The sequence below is a fragment of the Aspergillus versicolor genome (genome assembly GCF_001890125.1).
Source record: "Aspergillus versicolor CBS 583.65 unplaced genomic scaffold ASPVEscaffold_8, whole genome shotgun sequence".
NCBI classification, from domain to species: domain Eukaryota; kingdom Fungi; phylum Ascomycota; class Eurotiomycetes; order Eurotiales; family Aspergillaceae; genus Aspergillus; species Aspergillus versicolor.
The window spans coordinates 1,562,524-1,585,958 of record NW_024467531.1 but is presented as its reverse complement, the minus strand read 5'-3'; the positions used below and the strand labels follow the sequence as shown (position 1 = coordinate 1,585,958).

At 51.1% G+C, this 23,435-nt stretch overlaps 9 protein-coding genes and 1 non-coding gene across 10 annotated transcripts; 4 read left to right on the top strand and 6 right to left on the bottom strand.

Annotated features, from left to right (window-relative positions):
• Window positions 1-555: 555 nt before the first annotated feature.
• Window positions 556-1,767, top strand: ASPVEDRAFT_74620 (uncharacterized protein; the record flags this gene model as incomplete). The annotated part of the gene is made up of 2 exons (XM_040816265.1): window positions 556-1,099; window positions 1,159-1,767. 2 exons carry the CDS (start codon window positions 556-558, stop codon window positions 1,542-1,544), a joined length of 930 nt encoding a protein of 309 aa, XP_040670995.1. The 3' UTR covers window positions 1,545-1,767.
• A 1,216-nt stretch (window positions 1,768-2,983) lies between these two features.
• ASPVEDRAFT_31627 (uncharacterized protein) lies at window positions 2,984-4,203 on the bottom strand (the record flags this gene model as incomplete). Its single annotated transcript, XM_040810508.1, has 5 exons — window positions 2,984-3,232; window positions 3,288-3,745; window positions 3,804-3,872; window positions 3,930-4,135; window positions 4,187-4,203. 5 exons carry the CDS (start codon window positions 4,201-4,203, stop codon window positions 2,984-2,986), a joined length of 999 nt encoding a protein of 332 aa, XP_040670994.1.
• ASPVEDRAFT_837020 (aconitase family protein) lies at window positions 4,178-6,330 on the bottom strand. The gene has a single exon (XM_040817434.1). The coding sequence runs from the start codon at window positions 6,122-6,124 to the stop codon at window positions 4,394-4,396; it is 1,731 nt and encodes a 576-aa protein (XP_040670993.1). The 5' UTR covers window positions 6,125-6,330; the 3' UTR covers window positions 4,178-4,393.
• Window positions 6,331-8,172: 1,842 nt separating this feature from the next.
• Window positions 8,173-9,810, top strand: ASPVEDRAFT_55186 (uncharacterized protein; the record flags this gene model as incomplete). The annotated part of the gene is made up of 5 exons (XM_040815033.1): window positions 8,173-8,316; window positions 8,368-8,629; window positions 8,695-8,886; window positions 8,940-9,331; window positions 9,388-9,810. 5 exons carry the CDS (start codon window positions 8,173-8,175, stop codon window positions 9,808-9,810), a joined length of 1,413 nt encoding a protein of 470 aa, XP_040670992.1.
• ASPVEDRAFT_837099 (uncharacterized protein) lies at window positions 9,787-10,931 on the top strand. The gene has a single exon (XM_040817435.1). The coding sequence runs from the start codon at window positions 10,075-10,077 to the stop codon at window positions 10,669-10,671; it is 597 nt and encodes a 198-aa protein (XP_040670991.1). The 5' UTR covers window positions 9,787-10,074; the 3' UTR covers window positions 10,672-10,931.
• An 803-nt stretch (window positions 10,932-11,734) lies between these two features.
• On the top strand, window positions 11,735-13,775 carry ASPVEDRAFT_44751 (SGNH/GDSL hydrolase family protein). Its single transcript, XM_040813125.1, has 11 exons — window positions 11,735-12,042; window positions 12,091-12,097; window positions 12,144-12,180; window positions 12,227-12,279; window positions 12,341-12,465; window positions 12,512-12,530; window positions 12,575-12,664; window positions 12,708-12,801; window positions 12,849-12,905; window positions 12,950-13,186; window positions 13,233-13,775. Exons 1-11 carry the CDS (start codon window positions 11,844-11,846, stop codon window positions 13,536-13,538), a joined length of 1,224 nt encoding a protein of 407 aa, XP_040670990.1. The 5' UTR covers window positions 11,735-11,843; the 3' UTR covers window positions 13,539-13,775.
• On the bottom strand, window positions 13,669-15,928 carry ASPVEDRAFT_198216 (uncharacterized protein; the record flags this gene model as incomplete). The annotated part of the gene is made up of 4 exons (XM_040809250.1): window positions 15,233-15,928; window positions 14,990-15,176; window positions 14,313-14,933; window positions 13,669-14,261 (listed from the first exon to the last, which is right to left on the bottom strand). Exons 1-4 carry the CDS (start codon window positions 15,506-15,508, stop codon window positions 13,669-13,671), a joined length of 1,677 nt encoding a protein of 558 aa, XP_040670989.1. The 5' UTR covers window positions 15,509-15,928.
• A 364-nt stretch (window positions 15,929-16,292) lies between these two features.
• ASPVEDRAFT_44750 (sugar porter family MFS transporter) lies at window positions 16,293-19,001 on the bottom strand. Its single transcript, XM_040813124.1, has 5 exons — window positions 18,251-19,001; window positions 18,126-18,202; window positions 17,695-18,058; window positions 16,754-17,647; window positions 16,293-16,687 (listed from the first exon to the last, which is right to left on the bottom strand). Exons 1-5 carry the CDS (start codon window positions 18,615-18,617, stop codon window positions 16,437-16,439), a joined length of 1,953 nt encoding a protein of 650 aa, XP_040670988.1. The 5' UTR covers window positions 18,618-19,001; the 3' UTR covers window positions 16,293-16,436.
• A 1,563-nt stretch (window positions 19,002-20,564) lies between these two features.
• On the bottom strand, window positions 20,565-20,636 carry ASPVEDRAFT_t112. The gene has a single exon. It is a non-coding gene; the product is annotated as a tRNA-Ala (tRNA).
• A 401-nt stretch (window positions 20,637-21,037) lies between these two features.
• On the bottom strand, window positions 21,038-22,357 carry ASPVEDRAFT_31620 (uncharacterized protein; the record flags this gene model as incomplete). The annotated part of the gene is made up of 1 exon (XM_040810507.1): window positions 21,038-22,357. One exon carries the CDS (start codon window positions 22,355-22,357, stop codon window positions 21,038-21,040), a length of 1,320 nt encoding a protein of 439 aa, XP_040670987.1.
• Window positions 22,358-23,435: the final 1,078 nt, after the last annotated feature.

Below are 23,435 nucleotides of genomic sequence, written 5' to 3'. Positions count from 1 at the left end.
TCAACCTGGATTAGTGTAGTTGGAGTTGCTACAACGTCGTCCGTGGGCAGCTGCCACTGTCCTGGCGAAACCAAAGTAACCGTACTATATGAACGTCTCTCTTGGGGAAGGGTTTAATATTGTAGTCGTCGATATTAGACGGCAGAAACGGTGATCATAGCTCACTTTGTTAAAGTTCAAGGAGGCAGTGAAATATGGCGTCTGAACAGAAATAGCCCTAGATGCATCAGGTTGAACCTGGAGAAATTGTATACTAAATCCTGTGCCATTAAAGCATTCCACCAGCCCTACTCTACACACTTGGGTGATATCCTTCAAGCAGTACCACGTAGCTGTGCACACCTGAGTTCAAGGACTGAAAGGGAGAAAATCCTTCAAGGTACTTCTTCTTTCGATTCTATCCTAGCCTCTTTTGAAGGTGCTGGGTCATGAGCTTCCCAGCAAAAAGAATTCTTCCTCAAATTCCCATCTCACTCTGTTTTCTCCCTCACCACTCTTCCTTCATCTACCATACCCATCTCCTAGTCATCAGTCTTTACTCTTCCCTACAACAAAATGGCAATCGAGATTAGTGACCCTCGTGGTAATGTCATCCTCCAAACCAAGGATGTTTCATTCCGGGTTTGTCCAGCCGTTATGTCGGACTCCTCTCCATTCTTCGATGCGATGTTTCGTCACGGCTTTAGGGAAGGTCTCGCGGTGCGAAATGCAACGCCTGAAAACCCTGTTACTATTGAGCTTCACGACGACGACCCGGATGCCCTTCGTATTTTCGTTCGTACCGCTCACGATCAGATCGTGGGCGTGCCCACGGTGCCAGCGATTGACCACATTAACCGTTTGGCAATGCTGGTTGATAAATACGACTGCGCTCCGGTAATGATGAACTACGGAGAGGTCCTAATCTATCGCGTGCTGGAGACCATCACGACGATGGAAGAATTGTGGCTGCTGTTGCAATACGCCTACGTCCTGAACTCCCAAACCCTCTTCAACGACCTATCACAGCGACTAGCACTGCAACTACCCTGCGCCCTCGAGAGCTGGATGTATCCGGTGGATGTTATAGCCCCATTTATACCTATCGCAGAGATCATAGGTTTGCAGCAAGATATCCTCAATTTCCTTGGTCTTCATACTAATATGGTGCAATGCTAGACCAGGTTGATGCTCTGCGCGTCTCGTACATGTCCACTATCGAACGGATCCTTGGGGCCCCCTATGACAAAGGCATGAGTTGTACGTGCTTTGCCAATCCAGACATTGTTGGCAATTATTGGCTCCAGCTGGTGCAACTTGACATCCACCCTTTAACTCCTTTCACCGTATTCTGGGAGAAAAGCCCTCCAGAAATCATAGAGAGGACTAAGCGACTGTCTCCTGCTGTGGACGCACCCTACATTAGGAGGTGCCTTGTCTGCTGTATACATGCTGAGCTTTTAGCGCCAGCAAGATTGGCTGCGAGGGTGGAGCGAGATTTGGCACAAGGGTTGTGCGTAGGATGCGTGAACCCGGGTGGTTGCGAGTGGCACCCAGAAGGGTGATAAATCAGTTGCAATAGGGCTATCCAGAGTGTCGTTTCCTGTTTGGATAAAAGTATTTTGAGATTAATGTCGCACCATGATGCTCCAAGCTGAGATCCAACTTGTAGGGTAGTTGCTATAGCCTCACCAAGGATATCTATTCGCACATCTCGGCCTAAACCACCAAGGCAAATCGTGAATCCAACGAACTCCTTTATCCCCAGTTTACCACTGAAACAAACATCAATACAAGTAGATCTCGCTTAGCTAAATACCTGTTTGCCGACAAACGCAGCCTCATAGAGGGATATTAAATCTCACCTTCCAGGCAACTGTGATGACTTCATCAAAATTCGCCAAAAATGGACGCACCTGTGCTTCGCAATGAGAGCATGCTGGCCCCGTACGATCCCCACGGTGACCTCGACATCGTATGCAAGGATAGGCATTTCTGGGTCTCATCGAAAACCCTGTCAGAGGCCTCATCCGTCCTCGGCAAGAAGTTCGCCCCCAAGCTAATAGCAAAATACGAGCCCAACTCCATGAGTAAGGTACCAATGGAGCTTCCTGACGTTGATCCCGCGGTCTTCAAAGTCTTCTGCAACATGTTGTACAATTGCCACCTTCGTCGAATCCAACCCCCACCACAGGCCTCCTAAATTCGTTATACGCCTTCGTCGAGGAGTACAAGTGCCACAAAACGGTGTCGCTCGGGGCCCAGACCTGGATATTGGAGGACATCAATAAACGATCCTGCGAAGAGCTCTGGACAATCCTGAAATTTGCGTACGGAATGAAGTTGGGGGTTTTGTTTCGCACTGCTGCGAAGCGGCTTATCTGGATGAGAGAAAGCGTGCCTGGTTACAGGGACTGGGCTGTCTCTGTCGACAACTACGGCCCCATGCCGGAAAATGTTTTAGGTTGGCTTCTCCTGCTCCATTATTGACTACTTTCCTCATATTAAGGCTTCGCGTTTCTTGCAGATATAATCCAAATGGGTCAAGACCGCCTCCACACGAGGATAGACGAAGAAATCTTCAACATCCTTCGCGCACAAGGTGGAAAAGAAGAGCCCGAGATGGAAAGAAGCCTGCGGATTGGCCGATACACTCAATCCTTGTTCGACGTGGGTCTTATGCCCGGGTCGTCGGAGTATGAGAGGAAGAGCGTCAACGATGTGTATATTGCCGCGGCGAAGTTGCCACATGAAATGCGAGAAGAAACGCAGTTGGACATGAGGGTGCTGAGATGCTGGGAGGTCCAAGAAGGGGTTTGCTTTTTTTGCTTGAGGAGTTGGCATTGCGATCAGCATATGGGGGTATGAAGAGGTGGCTCGTGCCCTGTATTACAGATTGATATTCTTGTTGACTTTATTTTTATGAATCAGCAGTTGCATTAGGCGGAGCTGCTGAGAATTTATTATATTTCTGCTGACGCAGCGCCTGATTCAGCTGTATAGCTCACAGAAGTGCCGCCTCGTCTGCGACAGTCTCTTGGATATACTGTTCCAACTTCCCCTTCGTCGGCTCCCAGCCCAAGAGCTTCCGAGACCGCAAGGCCCGACCCTGACCGTTCGAGCCCAGGAACACCGCGCCGCCATTAATGACGGAATTTGAGTCCTCTAGGCTGATCGAATGAGCCTCGCTAGACGGAATATACCCAAAATTGTGCGCCGCCTTGGCCACCTGCTCTCCGATATCCTTGAACGCCTAAGTGGTATCAGCATCAGTAACTAAGCAAGCCTCGTCTCGCCATTCGACATACCTCAAACCCATTCTCTGCAAAGAACAATCCGTTCTCATTCCACACGGCCGCTGCAGAACTCGTAATGCCCGCCTCAACGAGCCTCACAAATAACTGTCCCAGGTCCGCAATATGGATAGCCCCCCAACGACTCAAACCCTTACCAAGATACAAACCAGACTTCTGCTTCAGGGTCGCCCTGGAGATAGCAGGGACCTGTACACTGCGCCTGTTGACCGGTCCTTCACCCCGTCCAAAGATAATAGGCGGGAAGATAATCGCCGTCTTGGGACCATTATCACCAAGATCAAGGATGAAGTTATCCACAACCCGTCGGTTCCGGTAATCGCGGATGATTTTTCGAAGGTCGCCAATGTTGTCTAGGTCGTCGAAGATTTTATCTGAGGGTTCGCCGTATGTGTTGGAATCGATCTCGGGGCCGGCGAGGACGCTGGCACCTGTGACTTGGATGTAGTATGCTGTTCCGGGAATCAGCTACTGCTCGGTTATCAGTGGAAACGTAAGTGATAAGCTTACCATCCTGGCGTCCTTCGAATGCTCGCGAAATTGCTTTCACGCTTTCCAAGTGTTTGTTGCTAGCGGCATCTGTGCTTTACTGTCAGCATCAGGCAATCGGTCTGCCTTTCTCTAACCAGAACTCACGGACGACGACATTGGCCTTCTTGGCTTCGGTTTCGATGAGATCAACTTGGTCCAGATCTCCAAGGACAATGCGGGTCTTAGGGTAGGCCTTTGTTACCGCTGCAGCTTTCGTCTCATCTCTGACCAGCGCTGCGACTTCATAGTCGGGATGGGTTGTTGATAAGGTGTGGAGCACTTGGCCTCCGATATAGCCTGTGGCGCCAGTTCTAAGGAATCAGGTATGATGGAATTGCAGTCTGGCTTTTTACAGTACTTACAGGAAGATTTTAGGCATGTCGAGAGTTGTAAGAGCGTGGTGATGACTTGGGAGTCCATACAGTGGCGGGGTTCTTATAGCATCCCCGCCAAAATCCGAATCAGGAAGGCCATCCCGTGCAGGAAGGTATTGGAGATTGCGATATATTGCATCATTTCATCAACGAGCTACCGGCATATATTCCACAAGGGTCTTTTTACGATCATACTCAGGGCGGAGAATCACCTCTCAACCATGTGGGCGTCCCCTGTTTGTTGTATCCGCACTCCGTCGCGTCCACGCACGCCGCAAGACTACCGAAATGAATGCCGCGCTTCGTCGTCCCAGGCCCATAATGCGCATATTTTGCGGAATTTGTCATCAGATTCTTCGAGCCCAGCGGAATAACTGGTTCTTCAATGAGACACCAGCATGTATCCGTTATAAAAGTCGCTCCGAAGGCTTCCAGCGAAGCAATATACCCAGCTTCAGCAGCCCTTTCATATACCTCCCGGCTCGTCGTGATGATCATCTGAGTCACGGGTGATCTTTTTCGGCCTCTTGTTAACTTCGCCAGTGCGGCAAACTCGTCAAGAGCAAAATGCGGATTTCCCAGGGACGTCAGTGCGACGGAGCTGTCGACGTGCGTGTTTAGTTTTTCCCAGCACGCCCTCAAATCACTAAAAGTAATCGGGACAGGTTTTAGCTCAGAGAGTAGATGCTCGTGCTTGTGGGCTTCAGGTGTGACGCCCTTCATGTGGAACATTGGGGCTGCCGACGTCGTAGCAAAGGCAGCGCTGAAAGCCTTCAGCTCTGGAATTCCAGGCAGTGGAGTGATATTGTTCAACCCAATGATGAGAGGAATCTCTGCTCCTACTCGCTGCCCGACAAAGTATCCCAGCAAAGGGTATAGGGAGTCATCGAACTCATCCAACTCCGGAAAGTCAATGCGGAGAGTTGGAACCCGTCCACTATCTGTATGGCAATTCGCATTCGGTGCCCGCCCGGTGATGGCAATCATGACGTCCAGATAGTCCGGATACTTCTGTGTTCTAGCGCCCAGGACGCTGTTTGCATATACCACAGCGTTGGACTCTGCCCAGCCGATCTGGTCACCGGGTCCAGGTGCTGTCCCCAGCAGGTAGGGTGCACAGGTGAAGCTCTCTTTCGCACCTATTTTCATATAGATATCACCAACTTCAGACGCAGCATTTGAGAGGATAGGCTCACACCCAAGCTCTTTCCACCTTCGCCGATCAACATTAAGTGAGTTCATCGTCGTGGGAACGGCAACTTCAGCACCGAGAGCGAGGAGCCTTTGGGGAATGAGTAGACTGGTTGGACCGACATATACGCAGGCATCTATGTGCGCCTGCGAGACGTCGATCAGACCGTCTGCACCTTGCGCCTGCGAATAAAGCATGATAATCTCCATTGCCTGCTTTTTTGCCTCGCCTTTTTTTCCGTCCAATATATCTTTATCGTTTGGGCTGAGTGTGATGGAAGTTGGAGGGAAATGGGCGTAGGGTTCGAGCGAAAGACACAAGGCAGCATCTCCGAAGGTGACATTGTTTTCACTAATGGAAGCATGGCTATGATATTGAAGGTCAGAGAATAACGACGTACCGAGAACTAATACAGGGATCGACTTGTTGAACATAGCGCGCGAAACCAATACCCCAAGGGTAACTAGGACTTCTGGCTGGCCAAACACCAGGGCTGCCGGCGCACACCCTGCATGGAGCAATTCCAGGATGCCACCGCTTCCTGCACAAGACCCTCTCCCACCAGGTATCACCAGGATCTTATCTTTGATATTCTGTCCGCAGAGAGGGTGATGCCGATCGATCACCTCACCTGTCTTGGAGTCAACGCCGCCATAGAAACTTATCGGGGTGTCAGTCCAGAGGACATATCCGGTCCCGATTCCTGGGACCAATGTATAACCCTGCTGTTTCATTGTATATCCACAGCGTTACACAGGAGCGATGTTGGAATGGTGCAAGCATCAACGCTGACGTGAGTCAAAAAGGTGGCAACCGATAGTTGTCACGCATTCAGGACATGGCGTCGCGAAGGCCTCATTAACAATATGAATCCCAACGGATGCCGACCGGACTGAAAGCTCAATACCACCAACCTCTTCCATGTCAGCCCCAGATTTGAGATTCAAGTCGGTCATCTGTGGTTAGAGCTTCCGGCGGGGAAGGTGGTTCCGTGATCCCAAAGCAGAGGGTGTTTCCGCGAAGGAAGGACTTGCCGAGGCTGCCACAGACACGGGCGCGATGGGGCGTTTTGATTCTGAAAAGCATCATTCCCCTCACTTCGAAATCATCATCAATGCGCAAGGAAAGAAGGCTAGGCTGGCCCAATGTCTACATTTGGGCCGGTCCTTGCCTCGGACGCTCCGGGGGAAACGCCATCCCCCCTGCTTATCGCCTCAGGTGAGGTTCAAAAACGGCAGATGAAATCGACCAAGGACCAGAAAAGAGACAACACCAATCTTCAGCTGTCACTATCAACCTCCATCTCAACGCCCGACACCACGTTGCTCAGTTCCCCCGGACCGGAAACCGTCCCGGCGTCGTTAACGATGCCGAGTGTATGAAACCGTCGCGACGCCACAATATCCAAGCTTCTGTCGACAAGAAATCGAGAACCACCTATCATAGATCGCTGTCGAAAAGAACCGCGTCTTGTTATCATCCCAATTGGTCCCCCCTACCAGCCACCAAACCGGGAGCCGTCCCGGTCTCGCCAACCATATCGAGTGCATGAAACTCTCGAGGCGCCACAAAACCCAATCTTCCTGTCAAGCGGAAATCAGAAATTTCCTATCATTGAACTCTATTGAATAGTATAATGCTTTGTCGTCGCCTGGATTCCCGTGGGAAAGGCGCTGTCAATACACCATGAGACGCGCTGTAGCTGTCGCGATAGGCTGGTCCACCACGGTGGAGAGAGATATCTGCATCGTGCGCCTGTTATCTGCGACCCGGTCACCGATTATGGATTACGCCTAGACTCTACTATGTAGATCGAGCTGGATGATAAGATGCCCAGGCCTACGATAATTGCCCATTGTGAAGATGGCGCACGTCATGACTGGACTGTTCTGTGGTGAGGATAAGTAAATACCGCACCCTCCCAAGCGCTGATATGCCTATAGGAGGCGTCCATTTTTCGCGGGTTTACCGGCGGGGATGATAAGCTCTCGCGGTGACATTCCCGATTCTCACGGATGCTATAGCCGCTCAGGAAGGCAACGGCGGGAGAAGGCAGGGGCTTATCAACTTAGTTCGCACGTCCATACGGGGCCCGGCGAATGGAAAGCTAAATATCGCAGTTGGATCGTCTTGGGCGACCGTGCTATGCATGACAAGAACGTCATTGACTGGCGTGGATTCATTTTCGTGACAGGAGGAAATCGTCCAGGATGGGAAATTGCTACGATCTCCCAATCGGATAAGTCGTCCAAGAAAAACATGGCCCCATAGTAATATAGTGCATATTTATCGCCTTGGGTAGACCTTTAAGGGGTGCAGATCTCTCTTCAGTTGCATCGTTGAAATGGCGTCTTATCTCTTGGATTAATATCTTATCTGTGAACTCCCGCTGGGGAAGGGCCGGCTGTCGTTGCGGTCGTAACAATGTTGAACGTGGAAGCTGTAAAACCTCCATTCCCATTCCCCAGAAAAGGGAGGCAACTTAACCAGTAATGGGCGACACTACTGCGCCCCGAAAGTCTATCTTGCGGTCTCTAATTCGCTGGCAATGAGGAGGGCGTCCATATCCGGGGTAGCAATCACGGTGGATCTGTCTGGGGTAGTGGGTACTTTTCTTTGCCACTGCCAGTAGGCTGGCGGTACTATCATGTCTGTCTCAAAGCAGACACGAGATCGGCGTATATAACTGTCCCTGCAGCCCCCCTCGTTTCTCTTGAATTCCGCATTCTATCTGTCTATTATCCTTCCCGCAGTTTCATTTCTTTTCGTCACGGTCCTCAACATGTCGAAGCCCAAGTATGAGGACGAGTTCGAGGACATTGCGCCTGCCCCCTCTCAGCTGGGCGAGATCATTGACACCAAGGACACTCGTGATCACGATGCTGTCTTCGGTGGCATAACAGAGGATGGCCCTAACTACCGGAATGTCCGTGTCTTCCGTACTCCTGAATACCATTAGCGGTCTAACATCAAAAAGGTCGGGTGGATGGGGACCGCAGTCCTCATGATCAAGACGCAGATCGGGCTGGGTGTTTTGTCAATACCAACTGCCTTCAACAAGCTCGGTCTGATACCCGGTGTCATTATCATGTTGACTATTGGGGTCATCACGACCTGGTCCGATTATATAGTCGGTGTCTTCAAGATCAACCACCGCCATGTCTACGGTATCGACGATGCCGGAGGCATGATATTTGGACGCATCGGTCGCGAAGTATTCGGCGCTGCATTTTGTCTTTGTAATGCTCCCTCTTGTGGTCTGGTTCCTGTCGAGTATGCATCGGCTAACTGAGATCACATCTAGTCTTCACGTTCGTTTCCGGATCGGCGATGCTTGGTATCTCAATTTCGTTGAACGCACTTTCAGTGCACGGTGCCTGTACTGCCATATTTGTCGCCATTGCGGCGGTCGTCACCTTTGGCTTGTCAAGTATCCGGACTCTCGGTCGTATTAGCTGGCTAGCATGGATTGGTTCAATCTGCATCATTGTTGCCGGTGAGTGTCACTGCCTCATCCTAAGAGTTGGAACTATCTGACCTATTCCTTAGTCTTCACCGTTACCATCGCAGTCGGACTGCAAGGTCGCCCATCTACAGCACCGAAAGATATCCCTTGGGAATCCGACTTCAAACTGTTCGGTAACCCTACCTTTGCCGAAGCCTCCACGGCAATGTCTTCCCTCGTTTTCGCGTACTGCGGAACACCCGCGTTCTTCTCAATTGCTGCTGAAATGCGCGATCCACGTGAATTTAACAAGGCATTGATTGTCTGTCAAAGCATTGTTACGGCCACGTACATCATTGTCGGTATCATCGTTTACTACTATGCCGGCTCGTATGTGGCTTCCCCGGCCCTCGGTACAGCTGGTCCGCTCGTCAAGAAGGTGGCATATGGAATCGCACTTCCAGGATTGTTCGTGACTGCGATACTGTTGACCCATGTAAGCTACTACCCTCTGATCCTTACATCAATGTTTTCCAAAGCTGACAGGTACAGGTTCCGAGCAAATACATCTTCGTCCGTCTCCTCCGCGGAAGCAGACACCTCACCTCAAACTCCCCTATCCACTGGTCCGTCTGGCTTGGATGCACCTTCACGGTCACGATAGTAGCGTACGTCATTGCCAGCGGTATCCCAGTCTTCGATGATCTCGTCTCCCTCGTCGGAGCCCTCCTCGGCACCTTCATCGCGTTCCACCCGATGGCGTGCATGTGGCTGTACGACAACTGGACGAAGGACGGGACAGCTCGAACGTGGAAATGGAAGAGCATGGTGTTCTGGTGTGCCTTTGTGCTTATTTCTGGCACTTTCCTCATTATTGCTGGGACGTATGGCTCGGTTACGGCGATTATTGATTCGTACCGTGAGACTGGGGGAAGTGCGGCTTGGTCTTGTGCCGATAACTCGAATTCGACCTAAGTCGGGCTTGTTTATGCTAGAGTACATAGCACGGGAGATATTGAGATGCAGAAATTTAAATGTTTTGATGTGAAGTCGCTGGGAAGTAAATCACACTATGTAGCCTTCCAGCTGTGTTACCGGCTTGCTCCCTTGTCAGTTCTCAGTTCCAACTTCCATCTTCCTGCTCACTCCACCTTTTTCTGCGTTCACCTTCTTCCACCACTTAACACTTGGAAAACTTGCCTTTCCTTCCGATCCAATTCATAAGACAGTCATCTCGAAATGGCCGTCCAAATCGACCCCGACGGTGACATTTTGGTGAATTGCTCAGGAACTGTCACCTTCCTAGTTTCGAAAAAGGCCCTGTCCCTGGCTTCCCCCGTCCTGACTTGGATGGTGAAGCCGCCAGTCGAAGGTGGATTGGCCATAAAAAACGATACCAGCACATATCCTATTGTCAGCCTCCCACATCAGGACCCGGAAGCATTCCGCGTCTTCGGCGAGGTGGTCCACCATAAATCTACAGGTCTCTCCGATACCCCCACGCCGCGCTGTCTTCGTCATATCGCCTATTTCATTGACGAATATAATTGTACTAAAGCAATGGCTTATTCGGCTCGTGTATGGCTCTCTCAGACACTGAGAGGGAAAACTCGTGAAGAGTTGTGGGACTTGCTACGGCTGGCGTACGTCGTAAACCTCGGGGCCCAATTTTATGATATATCTCGCGAGCTTCTGTGGATAAGTTCAGGCCGATTCGGTTGCTGGGAGCATGCGAGCCAGGATCTCGAAGTAGTCTTTGATAATCTGCTAGGTTTTTTGAACCCCAATTACACTAGTGGAACCTTTGAATTCGCTAACCATCTGTCGCATACATAGTCAGCCTTGATAACAAACTCGAACTCGCTACTCGACACATCCAGCACGCAATTTTACACGTTGTGGACAGGCTCGCAGATACTGAGTGCGATATAGCAGCCGCTTTCATGCGCGATTATGTTAACGCCATCAAGAATATCGGTATCCTACCAGGATCGGACGCAGTCGCGGGGAAGACATTTCTGGAAATTTATCACGATGCAAGACACGCCGAACTAAAACCATTTACTGGTCACGGCAGCTGCAAATGTTCCAGGTTTTCAGGTCACTCGCCGAGGTCAGCATTAATTGCTCGACTAAACGAGTGTTGGAAAGAAATGGGGCTGTGCTTAGCATGTGTTAAGAATGTTCCTTGTGAAGAGCACCCTGCTACACAGTGACTATTCACTCTAGTATCTTGTGAGCACGTTGGGATATTACCTGGATATTACTTCTATTGTTGCGATGAGGGCTTTCAACACCATGTCCCGATTGAGGTTTCGCCAGGTATATGAATAATCGACGCGGTTGTTAGCACTTTCAGTAAATAATTAGTACGCTGCCATAGGCTTTGAGAAAATTGCTGCCCGTTCTTACCTTCTACTGCACCATTTCATAATCCTGACAACCAGATATGTCTGGTGTATAGCCCTACGTCAGGATCGTAGCCTTTGATTCTTGTTCACGCGAGTGGGGAACTCAATCCCCGTCAGGAAGGGGTGCAGTGAAATGTGACTGTATTTGCCATTCGTAAAGACGATATCGGGTTTTGAGCACGACAGGGGACCACGCGAGAAGGAAAGGATATTTGAAGGGACACTGAGACTGAAGCTGCGTAGACCAATCTTTTCTAATATGTAGCTGAGATACCTAGACTGCCATTTCTACCTCTCGCGGCGTCGATGTAGACTATTCTCGGTGCTAGGCAAGATATAGTGCACCCAAAATTACCACGGAGCAAGGTCCGCATAGCAACATCAAAGTACTTGACAGTATTGATCGCAATTAATCCCCGCAAATCACACCTTCAGTTTTAAATTGTATACTATCCGACTAACACCGTCCTAAAACAGCCCGGAGATTGGACCTCCCGTCTGCTTAACACCACCTCTCCACGTAAACACAAACTTCCCTTCACCAGCTAAGCCTTTCTTTCATTCCGCAACTCCCCTTTCAGCATCTGCCACTTCACGATGCGTCTCCTCCTCGCTCTACTGGCAGCGGTATCCATCGTCGCGGCGACAATCCTCGAAAATGGCCAGCCCCGACTCGAGCCGTACCCCGGACACGCTCAGCTCCTAGGATCGGAGGTCGGTGAAGGTTGGAAAACTTATGGGGCAGATGCGGACGAAATATCGTACAAAGGTAGATGGGATAAGGATCATGTTTCTTGTGAGTTCACGACTCCATAAATATGTCACCGATCTAATGAACATCCAGGGTGGTCGTAAGTTGGCTGCCCATTTCAAGGCATCCGTGACTGAAACTTCAAGGGCTGCCGGAATCAAATTCGCTTTTACTGGGAAGAAGGTGTGAATTAATGTCTCTGATCATCGAATTGGCTAACTGGGGGCAGCTCGCATTGAGCTTCGGTAACCATACTTCTGATGGTGTTTTGGTTGCCTATCGGTACGTCGCCACTGTCAACACAATATGCCCATTTCCAGTTAGCCTTACTAATTGTATACAGAATCGGAGGCCAGGATTGGGAGTTCGCGAATGTCACTGCAAACAATTCTTATCAATTCGTTGGGCCTTGGACAACCGGTGTCAATTTGACCGAGGCAGCTGGGCACAAAACTTTCGAACTCAGAGGTATTACTCTTGACTCATCATTATTCGATCTCGCTAACGATTGTAGTGACAAACTGGGCCTATGGATAAGTTAATTCACTTTTGCTTCTTCATCGCTAACCTCTTGCACAGTGCAGTTGGCTGGTGTCGCAGTTGACCGAGGTGCCGCCTTGTACAACATACAACCGTTCCCGAAGATGGTTGAGGTCATTGGCGATTCGTACGTGCCCATCGAACCCTCTGAATGAAGCTAACTTGTGCAGCTTGAGCTCGGGTGATTTTGCAACGTATGAAGGCCTGTCTTCTTGGGCGTACCTCTTTGCTGCCGGACTGGGCAACGTTGAGTATCATCTCACAGTGCGTTCCATCGTCACGTCCTTTGGCACAACTGACAGGCAAACTAGGCATACCCAGGAATTTGTTTGGTCGATCAAAACTGTTGGGGGAACCCCAGGGGCCAGGTAATCTAAATTGCCTATGTTTTGTCTTCGTCTAACCCAACTAGATACACCAATGGTACAGGGTTAGCGATACATCCCCGCGGGCTGCCGAGATCCACGGAGAAGATCCGCCGGAATGGGACTTCAAGGCACAGCAACCCGCAGATCTTGTTGTCATTAACATTGGAACAAACGACAATAATGAAGCGAACAATGTATCCAGTATCGACTACTACAATGACTATGTGAAGCTGGTGGGCGACGTTCATAGGATATGGCCAGACGCTCAGATCGTTCTTATGGTGTGTGACCTCTTCCGTGTATCTTGCTCTTCCACTAACGGGCAAGTCTCTGTGGGGCGGCTTCGGCGCTTCTGGTGATACATACGTCCAAGGCCCACTGTTCGTGAAGGAGATCCGCAACGTCTACGAGTCGTTCCAGGATAATGGAACTTTCGTCCACTATTTCGACACTACTGGCATACTGCAGCAGAACGATATAGGGCCGATGTGGCATCCAACGGACGTCGGCCATATCAAGATCGCGGCGCACTTTATGCAGTGGGTTAAGATCAAGTTTGGATGGGAGATGGAGGCTACGGGGCCAATGGTGCATAGTGGAACGCTTTACTGGAATGATCAGGAGAACTACTGATCTTATATCGTATTTACCATCTCGTTCGCCATATCGGGCCGATCGAATTGACATGCAGTGAATGTCATAGTACGAAGAATTGAAACAACGGTTATCAAACATATCCCCAAGTGCTCCCTATAGCTTTGCCCTATCTCCGCAGAGCGTCTGAGACAGAGTTGATAAAGTCAATTCCATCCTTCCTCCACGTGTCGGGCTCCATATGGGTTCCGTTTGCATCGAGGACCAAATCTACTGGTTTCTCCACTCCGTATCCTTCCCAGTATACATCTTTGCCCTCCTCAATCCCTGAGTTCGGATCCAAATCGTGAATAAACGAAGCCCACATACTAGCCATCAAAACACTCAAATCCTGGTACGACTTGGGCATTCCATCAAAGGGCTTGCCGTAGTGATACCCCAGGCCGGCAATGTTATTAAATACGAACGCAACCTCAGTGAAATGTCCAACTCCACCAATGTAAGGCAGATCCCCACCGCGCGTGTTAAACCGGTAACAATATGCAGGAGTCCCAGATTCCGCCCACGCTTCACACTGTCGGCGGCGGTTCGCGTGCATGGAGTAGTCCCCTGAGTAAGCGCAAGTGCGACGCCATTGGTATCCCATTGATGGAACTCGCTGCGATCCCAGGAATTCAGGAATGCCCTGCGATGGGTCATCCGGGTAGAGTCTTAGGATTTCCTTCGCCATCGCCGGTGGATACTTGAAGCCGGATGAGCCACCTAGGATATAGTTAGATAACTGGCCAGACTTAATTTCGGGGGTCAACCTACTTGTAAGGTATGAGTAGAACTGCTCGGTAGTATTAATCCCTCTGGGACCAAATGAGGCGCCTTCGTCTGTGTTGGTTCCAGCGAGGATGGGAACCTTGACGAACGCCTGCTTGTCAAGCTGGACGCTGCCCCGATCCTGGATCAAATCTCCATCAACAGAAGGCCAGAATGAGTATGCTGGGTTGCCACCAGTCCCGTTGAACACCGCATTCAGGTCTTCGAATGGGACCTCCCTGAGACACTGCAGTGTATCCGGCTCCCCAGTACATCCAACCTTCCTCACAATTTCATCATACATCCCTTGGTAAGATGAGGTATTTCCAGGGTTTGCTGTAACTGAGCCACCAGACTCCATGATGGCACCGCGGAATAGTCCATCATCTCGACCGCCGTACGCAATAAGATGCGAACCAACGGACATCCCACCAGCAGACTCGCCCATTATGGTCACTTTGTCGGGATCACCTCCGAAAGCAGCAATATTCTCCTGTAACCATTGTAGAGCCAGCCGTTGGTCTCGGAGACCCAGGTTAGTAATTCCATTGTCGGTTACTTCCTTCGAGGCAAGGAACCCCCAGGTCGAGAGGCGGTAGTTTATCGTCACGCCGATGAACGGTTTGCCTAGTTAACAGTCTGTCAGTCATTGAATTTCCTAGGAATGCGAAATCTATCCTTACCAATCTTATGCGAGTTTGCGACAATCGCAGACATGTTATATCGCTCGTCCGCGCCAGAGCCCATATAGAAGCCGCCGCCGTGGATCCATACGCCCACGGGGAGCGCAGATTGATCGTCAACGGAAGAATCGCGGATAATGTTCAGCGTCAGGCATGCTTCTGACTGGGGATACCAAATGGAATCAGTCTGCACAGGTTAGCTTTCGGCCTCCTTCCCTGAAAAGAGCGAAGGAAGATGCTCACTCCATATCCAACACAAATATCCGAATACGCCTTCGCATCCCGTTCTCCATCCCAAGTCTCATTCAGGGGCGTCGGCAATGCAAACCGCAGATTCCCGACCGGCTGCTGCGCGAAGGGTATTCCAAGGAAGAAGTCCTGGTTGTAGTGCTTGTTGCTCACACCAACATATGTCCCGTTGAGGACGTCCGCTGTGGGGGGAGATACAGCTCTCGGGCTTGGGACAGCAGCACCCAGCCCAGCCAGGACAGAGAGTCCGAGGAGCGACTTAAGCAACATCTCGACGCAGATGAAAAGGAGATAGCGCTACCCCGCGCAGCGCCCCCCGGATGCGACGCCATATTTATAACAAACGGGATATAGTCGGGAAGTGGACTGTCTTGTCTATCCAGCATCCACCGACCAAAGCGGAGCGGACGAGCGTCATATCCATGACGTGCAAGGTCTCCCCCATACAAACCGTCGGTCCTGTCTGACTCGCATGCCGAACCCATGTCCATTTGCAGAGTAAACTCCGGCGTGAAGATGTGGAGAACCCCTGTCGGTGCATGGTTCCCCCCATAGCATCCCCGAACGAGGGAATGATTGACCCGCGTCTCCGTGGGGCCTCCGATATTAACTGCCTTGCTGAGCCCGTTCAACTTCCGATGTTTTGCCGTGTGAGAGCGAGCGCTAGATTGCCTTTTGGGTTCTTGGTTTGGGAAATTGGAAGCGCGGGTCTAGATGCGTTACGCTTATACTGTGGTTATATGCCCTCGGTAGACATAAGACTTAATTATGAGCATTTGACCCCTGGAGTACCTGGTGAATTTCCAGGGGGAGTGACAATTTGTCAGTGCAGTCAGTAACTGTCATCTCCTGGCCGAATAAATCGAACGAGGCAAATATACCGTTAATTGTTGAATTATATGTATTCCAGGGTTTATTGTGCTGAAAGATCCCCAGGTCGCCCCGCATTTTCTCCCCGGCCGGTTTATGCAATCGATCTTTGCATTATTCATGTGCATGAAACACAGTTTACTGACTAATGTTTTTATTAATTACCATATTAAAGACACTATAAACAATCCTATCCAGCATAGAACATTCTCAATAATATATAGAAGCAAAGTATACACCACCACAGAAATAAATACACAAGTCCTTCGCCTCACAGCCTGTCCTACCACATTACAACAGCCTCCCGACTACCTAGAATCACAAATTCCTACTCCGCCGGCCATGAACCATTCGCCCTCTTCTCCGTTGTCTGCTCCGTATGTTCAGAGGATTGTGCTGGCTCCATTGACTCCGTTCTCTCAGGGTTCACTTCGTCTAGCTCATACAGCTTCGGCAGCGGCTCCAGCTTCTGCCGCAGGATCCAGGTCCGGAAGTGCCATATAGCGTTCTTAATCTGATACCTCGCATGGTGGCGCGTTGAGACGGAGAAAACACGGTCAAGTTCCTCGAGGGTGAGTTCTATGAGTCTAGATGTTAGCATTTATGGCTCCACCGGGCGAATATGACATGAAAGGGAGGGGCTACCTTTCGTTTCCGGCACAAATAACAGTACCAAGACCCAACCAATCAAACACCATGCTGCATACCAACCAAAGGCTCCCTGCGGCTTGAATGCTCGCAGCAACATCGGCCAGGTAAACGACAGAATGAAATTGAAGCACCATGTAGTCGCGGTTGCCCATGACATGCCGACCTCTCGTACATGTAGTGGGAATGCCTCGGCCGAGTACGTGAACGGCACCGGGCCCTCTCCGGGCGAGTAGAACACTTCAAACAGGTACATTCCCGTGGTGACCATTGCGACTCGCGCTTTGCTTGTCGGGTTGTCTGCTTCAATCCAAAAGGAAAATCCAGCCCATAAGAGACATACAGCAAGCCAGGGGAACGTGAATAGGAGGAGATTACGTCGCCCCCATGTGTCAATGGTCAAGAAAGCCGGGATTGCAAAGACCCAGTTCAGAATACCGGTTCCCATCGACGCGAGAAGTGCCTCTTGGATACTATATCCGGAGTCCGCAAAGATCGTGGTTGAGTAGTAGGCGATCACATTGACTCCACAGAATTGTTGAAGAAACATGACGATCCAGCTAGCGAGGGTTGCACGACGATTGCGGGGGATAGTGAAGAGTTCTTTAAACATTGAGAAAAAGTTCTTGCCCTTGTTAACCTCCCGCTCGAGCTCAACCCCGACATAGGCGTAGTAGAGATCTCGGGCGGCCTGTAGGTCTGTGTTGCGCAGGGAGCGAAAGGACTTGAACGCGCTCGGAATCTTGCGGTGTTCGATGAGCCAGCGAGGGGACTCCGGACAGAAATAAACTTGTGCGCATACGATGAGAGGAAGGACAACCGTGCTGCCGAGCATGAGGCGCCAACTTAGGTCTTCTTCAACGCCCATGAACGCAACGCCCATGATGTTACCTATGCAGGTCAGCATCCCATCATTAACTATATTCCGCAGTACATACCTAACATGATACCGAATGCCGTCCACATCTGCCACTGCATGACCAGGGCGCCACGAATTGGAGCCGGCGCGCATTCGGCGGCGTAGACAGGAACAGTCGAGGACTTGGAGCCGATACCGAGACCGAGAACAAAGCGGGCGATGAAGAGATTGACCCAAGAGTTGGCCACACCTTCCCAGACCGAAGCCACGGCAGCAATAACACATGATATGAAAATAGTGCCGCGTCGGGCGAAAAGCCTGTTTAGTGGTTCAGTGAGCCAGCAACCTAGGATCGCGCAGGCTAGATACGGGGCACCGACAACAAGGCCAGTGATATTATCTTGCATCTGGGGGGAGAAGCGATCGGCCTCTATACCAAGGAGCTATGACGGTTAGTGACGTGCCAGGGCTAGAAGCGGATAGATGATCCAAGAGGATAAATCCACGAACCTTGGGGTAAATAACAACAGCCCCGTTGTTAGCAGTCTCGTCCATTCCCTGCACAGCAGCGGCCATAGAGCACATGGCTGAAGTTCAATCAGCATCCCGTTCAACATGGGCCTAGGTTAACTTACTCGCCATGAAATAAAGCATCCAGGGCTGTGACCATTTATGGGTTTTTTCGCGCCGCAAAGCTTCTCTGTCATCCTCACTCAGGTCGGGCATTGTCTCCACTCGTGACGGATCCTGAGAGATGAGGGCGCCTTTCCGAAACAGATCATTATACTCCTCTAGGCCATACTCCTTGCAGAATTTATCGACCTCCATGAAGAGTTGATCACGCGGGACACCGCGGAGCGGGTTTTCAAAGATCGCATTCAGCTTGTTGCGATCTCGGGCTTCAATATCGAAGACACCATGGCCCTTTGGCTCCTCGCTATGAGCCACGCTCGGCTGCCTAGCATCTTTGCTGCTACTAGAAGACTGCGCAATGCCATCCATCTTGGTACAAGCACGCGATGATGGAGCTCTGGGTGGGGAAGGAAAGAGAAACAACAGTCAGGGACGTCAGACTATGGGCGAGGCGGCTTTTATCTTTTTTCCCCACCCCCAACATCTGCAGTCCTACACTGCCCTGCTTATGGGCGGTACTCCACGCGAATGACAGCAGGGCGTTACGACATGGCTTATTGCGGAGTGACCATCACTACCTATGTTGGAAACGAGCAAGAAGTCCAGCAGAGGAACAGCGGCGAGCCAGGGAAGAGGATGAAGTTTGAAATCCCCAGATTCACCCTATCAACTCCAAACAGTTCCCACATGGGCGAGTCATCTGAATGGCCACCGAAGACTATCCCCACATGGATAACAGCTAAGGGTTCCAAGAACCGCTAAGAGTGGTCAAGAATCCTTGGAAAGGCTTAACTCCTCATTCGGCCCCCGCGGGGTGGCGTCACACCATCATGCCGTCAGAAACAGGAGATTGGATGCAAGAGCAAGATCCATATTTCAACTGCGCCCGTCCAGGTCGTCTCAATCAGCCTGGTTTGGGGTCAGACGGTGCGCTGCCGTCCTCACTGCCCGGAACCCGGCGGCATCGCCGTTCCATCCAGCTATATTCCAGCGTAGCAGCAGTGAAATGGCTCGTTTCAACACAAACGCCCTAGCTGCACGAGCAGTCCATATGCGAACCGACTCACGCTAACCAGCAGATCTCTTCTTGTCCGCGGGCCAAAAACGATGGTCGACGTCAGCGGCTGTGTTTCCCTGTTTATAAATGCGCCTCTTACAGCCTTATTCCAAGTCATCGGGTGTCAGATACATCCACATTTGGCGACATATCCAGTCCGTTTCATAACTGTGACAATCGATGGATAGAACGGCAAGGCTGGAAGAGGCGTCCACAATCCATGTTTTGCCCCGGGAGGGGTAGGTGACATTCAGGAGAGACTCGGTCGATCCGGGGTCGATCGTCAGCATTCGTTCCATGACTCGTCGGAGAATGTGCGAGTTACTGTCATCATCGCGTTATATAAGTTGTGACAGCCAGCCCTCCAAACATGATGCGACGGTTGAGGATGGCAGCATCGTCGCAGTCGTCACGACTTGAGCAGACATTAACTCCTCGTGCCAACACCGCTGTCTAAAGCTCCCTGGTCTAACCCCAAGCCTCAGCGGCCCTCAGCGGCAGTGGCTGCCACTAGTCCTAAATCGGCTTGTCAAGAGCTGTGGCGCGTTTTCGTTAACGAACGTCGGCTTCTTAATCAAGGCACATATAACCATGAAATAGAAAAAGCAAGGTTCCAGAACAACAGCGCATAAAATAAACTCAAGTCAATGAGCACAATACTAAACTGAAAAATTGCGGTTGTCGGAAGCACGGGTTACCCGGTGTTGTTGTCGAAGCAGCGAAGGTCCCGCGGAGTGCTACGGTGAGAAATGTCAAGAATTCTGTCAAGAACAATCTGTTAATCGTCAATATCGAATACCCAAAATACTCAGGCATCGGTTTCTGTAACAAGCTATCTCGGAGCCGTTCCTTTCTCTCCTCAAAAGTACCAGACATATCCTGACTGGCCGGGTAAAAATGGCCAGCACACGCGGCTACAACAGCGATAGCGATGAAGCGGTGGCAACCCGATTCGAAATATCGATGGAACTGCTCTTCAGAAAGCGTGATCAAAACACGGCGTGGGATAGATTCTGAGCCGGGTTTTAATTGTAACTTAGCTCGCTTAGCACCTCCAAAAACCCGTGGTTTATATATATATATCCGACCATTATTGAGAAATTATGCTGCACAGGACGACTTGTACATTCCTAATATTTATGAGGCTTCCAGCAGTACGGTTATAACGTATATATGGACGTCTGATAAAACAAAAATTATGTTCTCGCCTATAAAAACCATCCAGACGGATAAAGAGCAAAAAAGATGGAGCAAAAAAATGGAGCAGCTGGGAATCGAACCCAGGACCTCTCCCATGCTAAGGGAACATTATACCACTAAACCACAGCCCCATTGATTGATTGGTCGGCGTTCCTTTTGACTACATATCCATGAGACCTTGACTGGTATGCATGCCGTGTCAAAGCATCCATACAGACCCTTTCCGGCAAATTAAATGATGGGAAGTCCTAAGCCATACTGGTTGAAGGCTATCATGGAAAAGTTAGGAATTATTGATCAATTAAGTAGACTATTATACAGATCCAAAGGAATCCTCGCACTGATATCAATAGTAACACATCGCTCATATCATAAGAATACATTGCAAACACAGACCATCCCAATTAATAACCACGGAAGTTCCAAAGCACACCTGTTCACCCTCTCAGAAATCAAGTCAAGAACCGTTAGAATGAATCTTCCTTTTCAAATGGACTGTGCTTTTGGCCCGGCGGGTTAGGCGTGTATAGCCTTAGAGGCCTTTGGTGTACTCGCCCGCCTTGCTGCTGTAGTCTCCAGCCTTGCTGCCATATTCACCGGCTTTACTGCTGTATTCGCCAGCCTTGCCACCGAATTGGCCGCCCTGGCTACTGTAGTCGCCAGCCTTGTTACCATATTCACCGGCCTTGCTGGCGCTGTCGCTGGCACCGTGGCTGCCGTGGCCGCCGTGGCCAGGCTTGAAGGTGCCAGTGGAGCTGTCAACGCGGGGGTCAAGCTTGTTCAAAAGGCTGGAGCTGTGAGCCTTCTCGGCGTGAGAGGCAGCGCCCTGGGCGCTCTGAGCACCCTGGGAACTCTGGGCACCTTGGGCGCCTTGAGTGCCTTGAGTGCCTTGGGAACCGGCACCGGTACCAGATCCGTACTGACCTCCAGATCCATACTGGCCAGACTCGGCACCAGTGCCAGTGCCCGTGCCAGATCCGTACTGGCCTCCAGAGCCATACTGACCAGACTCAGCGCCATGGCGAGCTCCAGAACCGTAACCGCTCTCGGCACCATATCCAGCACCGCCGGCAGCCCCGGTAGTGCCAGTAGTGCCAGCGCCGGATCCATATCCGCTGGTGCTGGTAGCACCAGTAGTACCTGTGCTAGATCCGTATTGGCCTGCGGATCCATATCCAGAACCGCCGGTGGCTCCGGTAGTGCCAGTACCTGTGCCGGAACCATACTGACCGCTAGATCCATATCCAGCGCCGCTGGCGCCGGTGGTTCCAGTAGTGCCAGCGCCGGATCCGCCATATCCAGCACCGCTGGTGCCGGTAGCACCAGTAGTGCCAGCGCCGGATCCGTATTGACCGCTAGATCCATATCCAGAACCGCCAGTGGCTCCGGTAGTGCCAGTAGTACCTGTGCCGGAACCATACTGACCTCCAGATCCATACCCAGCACCGCTTGTGCCAGTAGCACCAGTGCCAGATCCGTACTGGCTAGACCCATAGCCACTCTCGGCACCAGTGCCAGTGCTAGAGCCGTATTGGCCTCCAGATCCATATCCAGTACCGCCGGTGGTACCCTTCGTGCCAGAACCATATCCAGTGCCGCCGGTGTTGTAGCCGCCAGTGTTGGAGCCATAGCCAGAGGTGACACCGCCAGCACCAGAGCCAGTGCCACTGCCACCGCCAGAGCCGTACTGGGAGGTATCGCCGAAGCCCGAGCCGCCGGTTCCAGAGCCGTACTGGTTCCCGGAGCGGGTGGTGCTAGAACCTAACTGCGACGAGTCGACGCGGGGGTCGAGCTTGTTCGCAAGGTCTGAGGCGTGCGCGCCTGCGTTCGAAGCAGCGTTGTATCCAGACATTTTTGCCGTATTTCTTTTGGGGGGTATAAATTTGAATTGATGAGGCCCAGACAGTTGTTGGTACTGGGGAAAGTTATATAGGGCTGTGTGGCCGCGATGAGGATGACGTCACGCTGAAATCAAGGCTGTCACTGCTGTCCTCATCTGCCAACTGCACGACGCAATTCTCCACACCAGCTCGAGGTTTCTATTAATTTCTCCCAAGTCCATAGGATCCCCATCCCTGTAATGACATCAGGCCGGTCGGACACTGCATATCATTACACAGGCCGTCGTCATGAATCTCTTGCGCCATTCAATGGTGGCCAATGTGGTCGCCGCCACAAGGCAGCACAATTAAGGAGCCATGAATCCAATGGCCCCCTCACGACAATCGCCATCTACCTGACGATGTGATCGCTCTTCGGCGAGATCCTCGGGCAATTCTAGCTCTGCCGATCCAGTCGATTTTCCTGCTTCCCATCCCACCTCCAACTCCAACAAGCCACTTCCCTGCTGAGCAGCTGTAAAGTGACGTCCCCGGGCAGAAACTTGAAGCAAAACTCGGCCGAAGGACAAAGAACGTCGTATAGGCTCGTACCAATCCAAGGCTCGCGTGTCGATTATGACGCCGACACAATCGCTTTCCGCGATGCGCGATCGGATCGGTGTGGCTTTAACTCTTCCCCCGGTTGTAGACCGAGTGACCGGGCCTTGAATTGCCCATTCAAGGCTAGATATGGCGCAACGACTCGCATCGTGGTACGAGACGGATTTTAATCTGAAACTTTAGATGATTCGGCTCCATTGTGGCGTGCGATTAGAGTGTTCGAAGCTTCTAATGGAACACCCGGTTCGTATAGTAATTACTCAGGTTTTCGTCCCAAGGCCCAGGTGTAGCGGAATTGATTCATAAATTCTTCCGGAAGATGCCGTACCCGAATTACCTCGACACATGGGTTCCTGTAAATGCATTGCTCGTGATCCAAGGGTTGCTGCACACTGGCGCTGATTAGCTTTCACTGTCCCCAAGGCCAGCATTCTATTGCAATGTAGAAAGTAAAAACTTGAAGAGGGCGTTTAGAAATTGAATGGGATG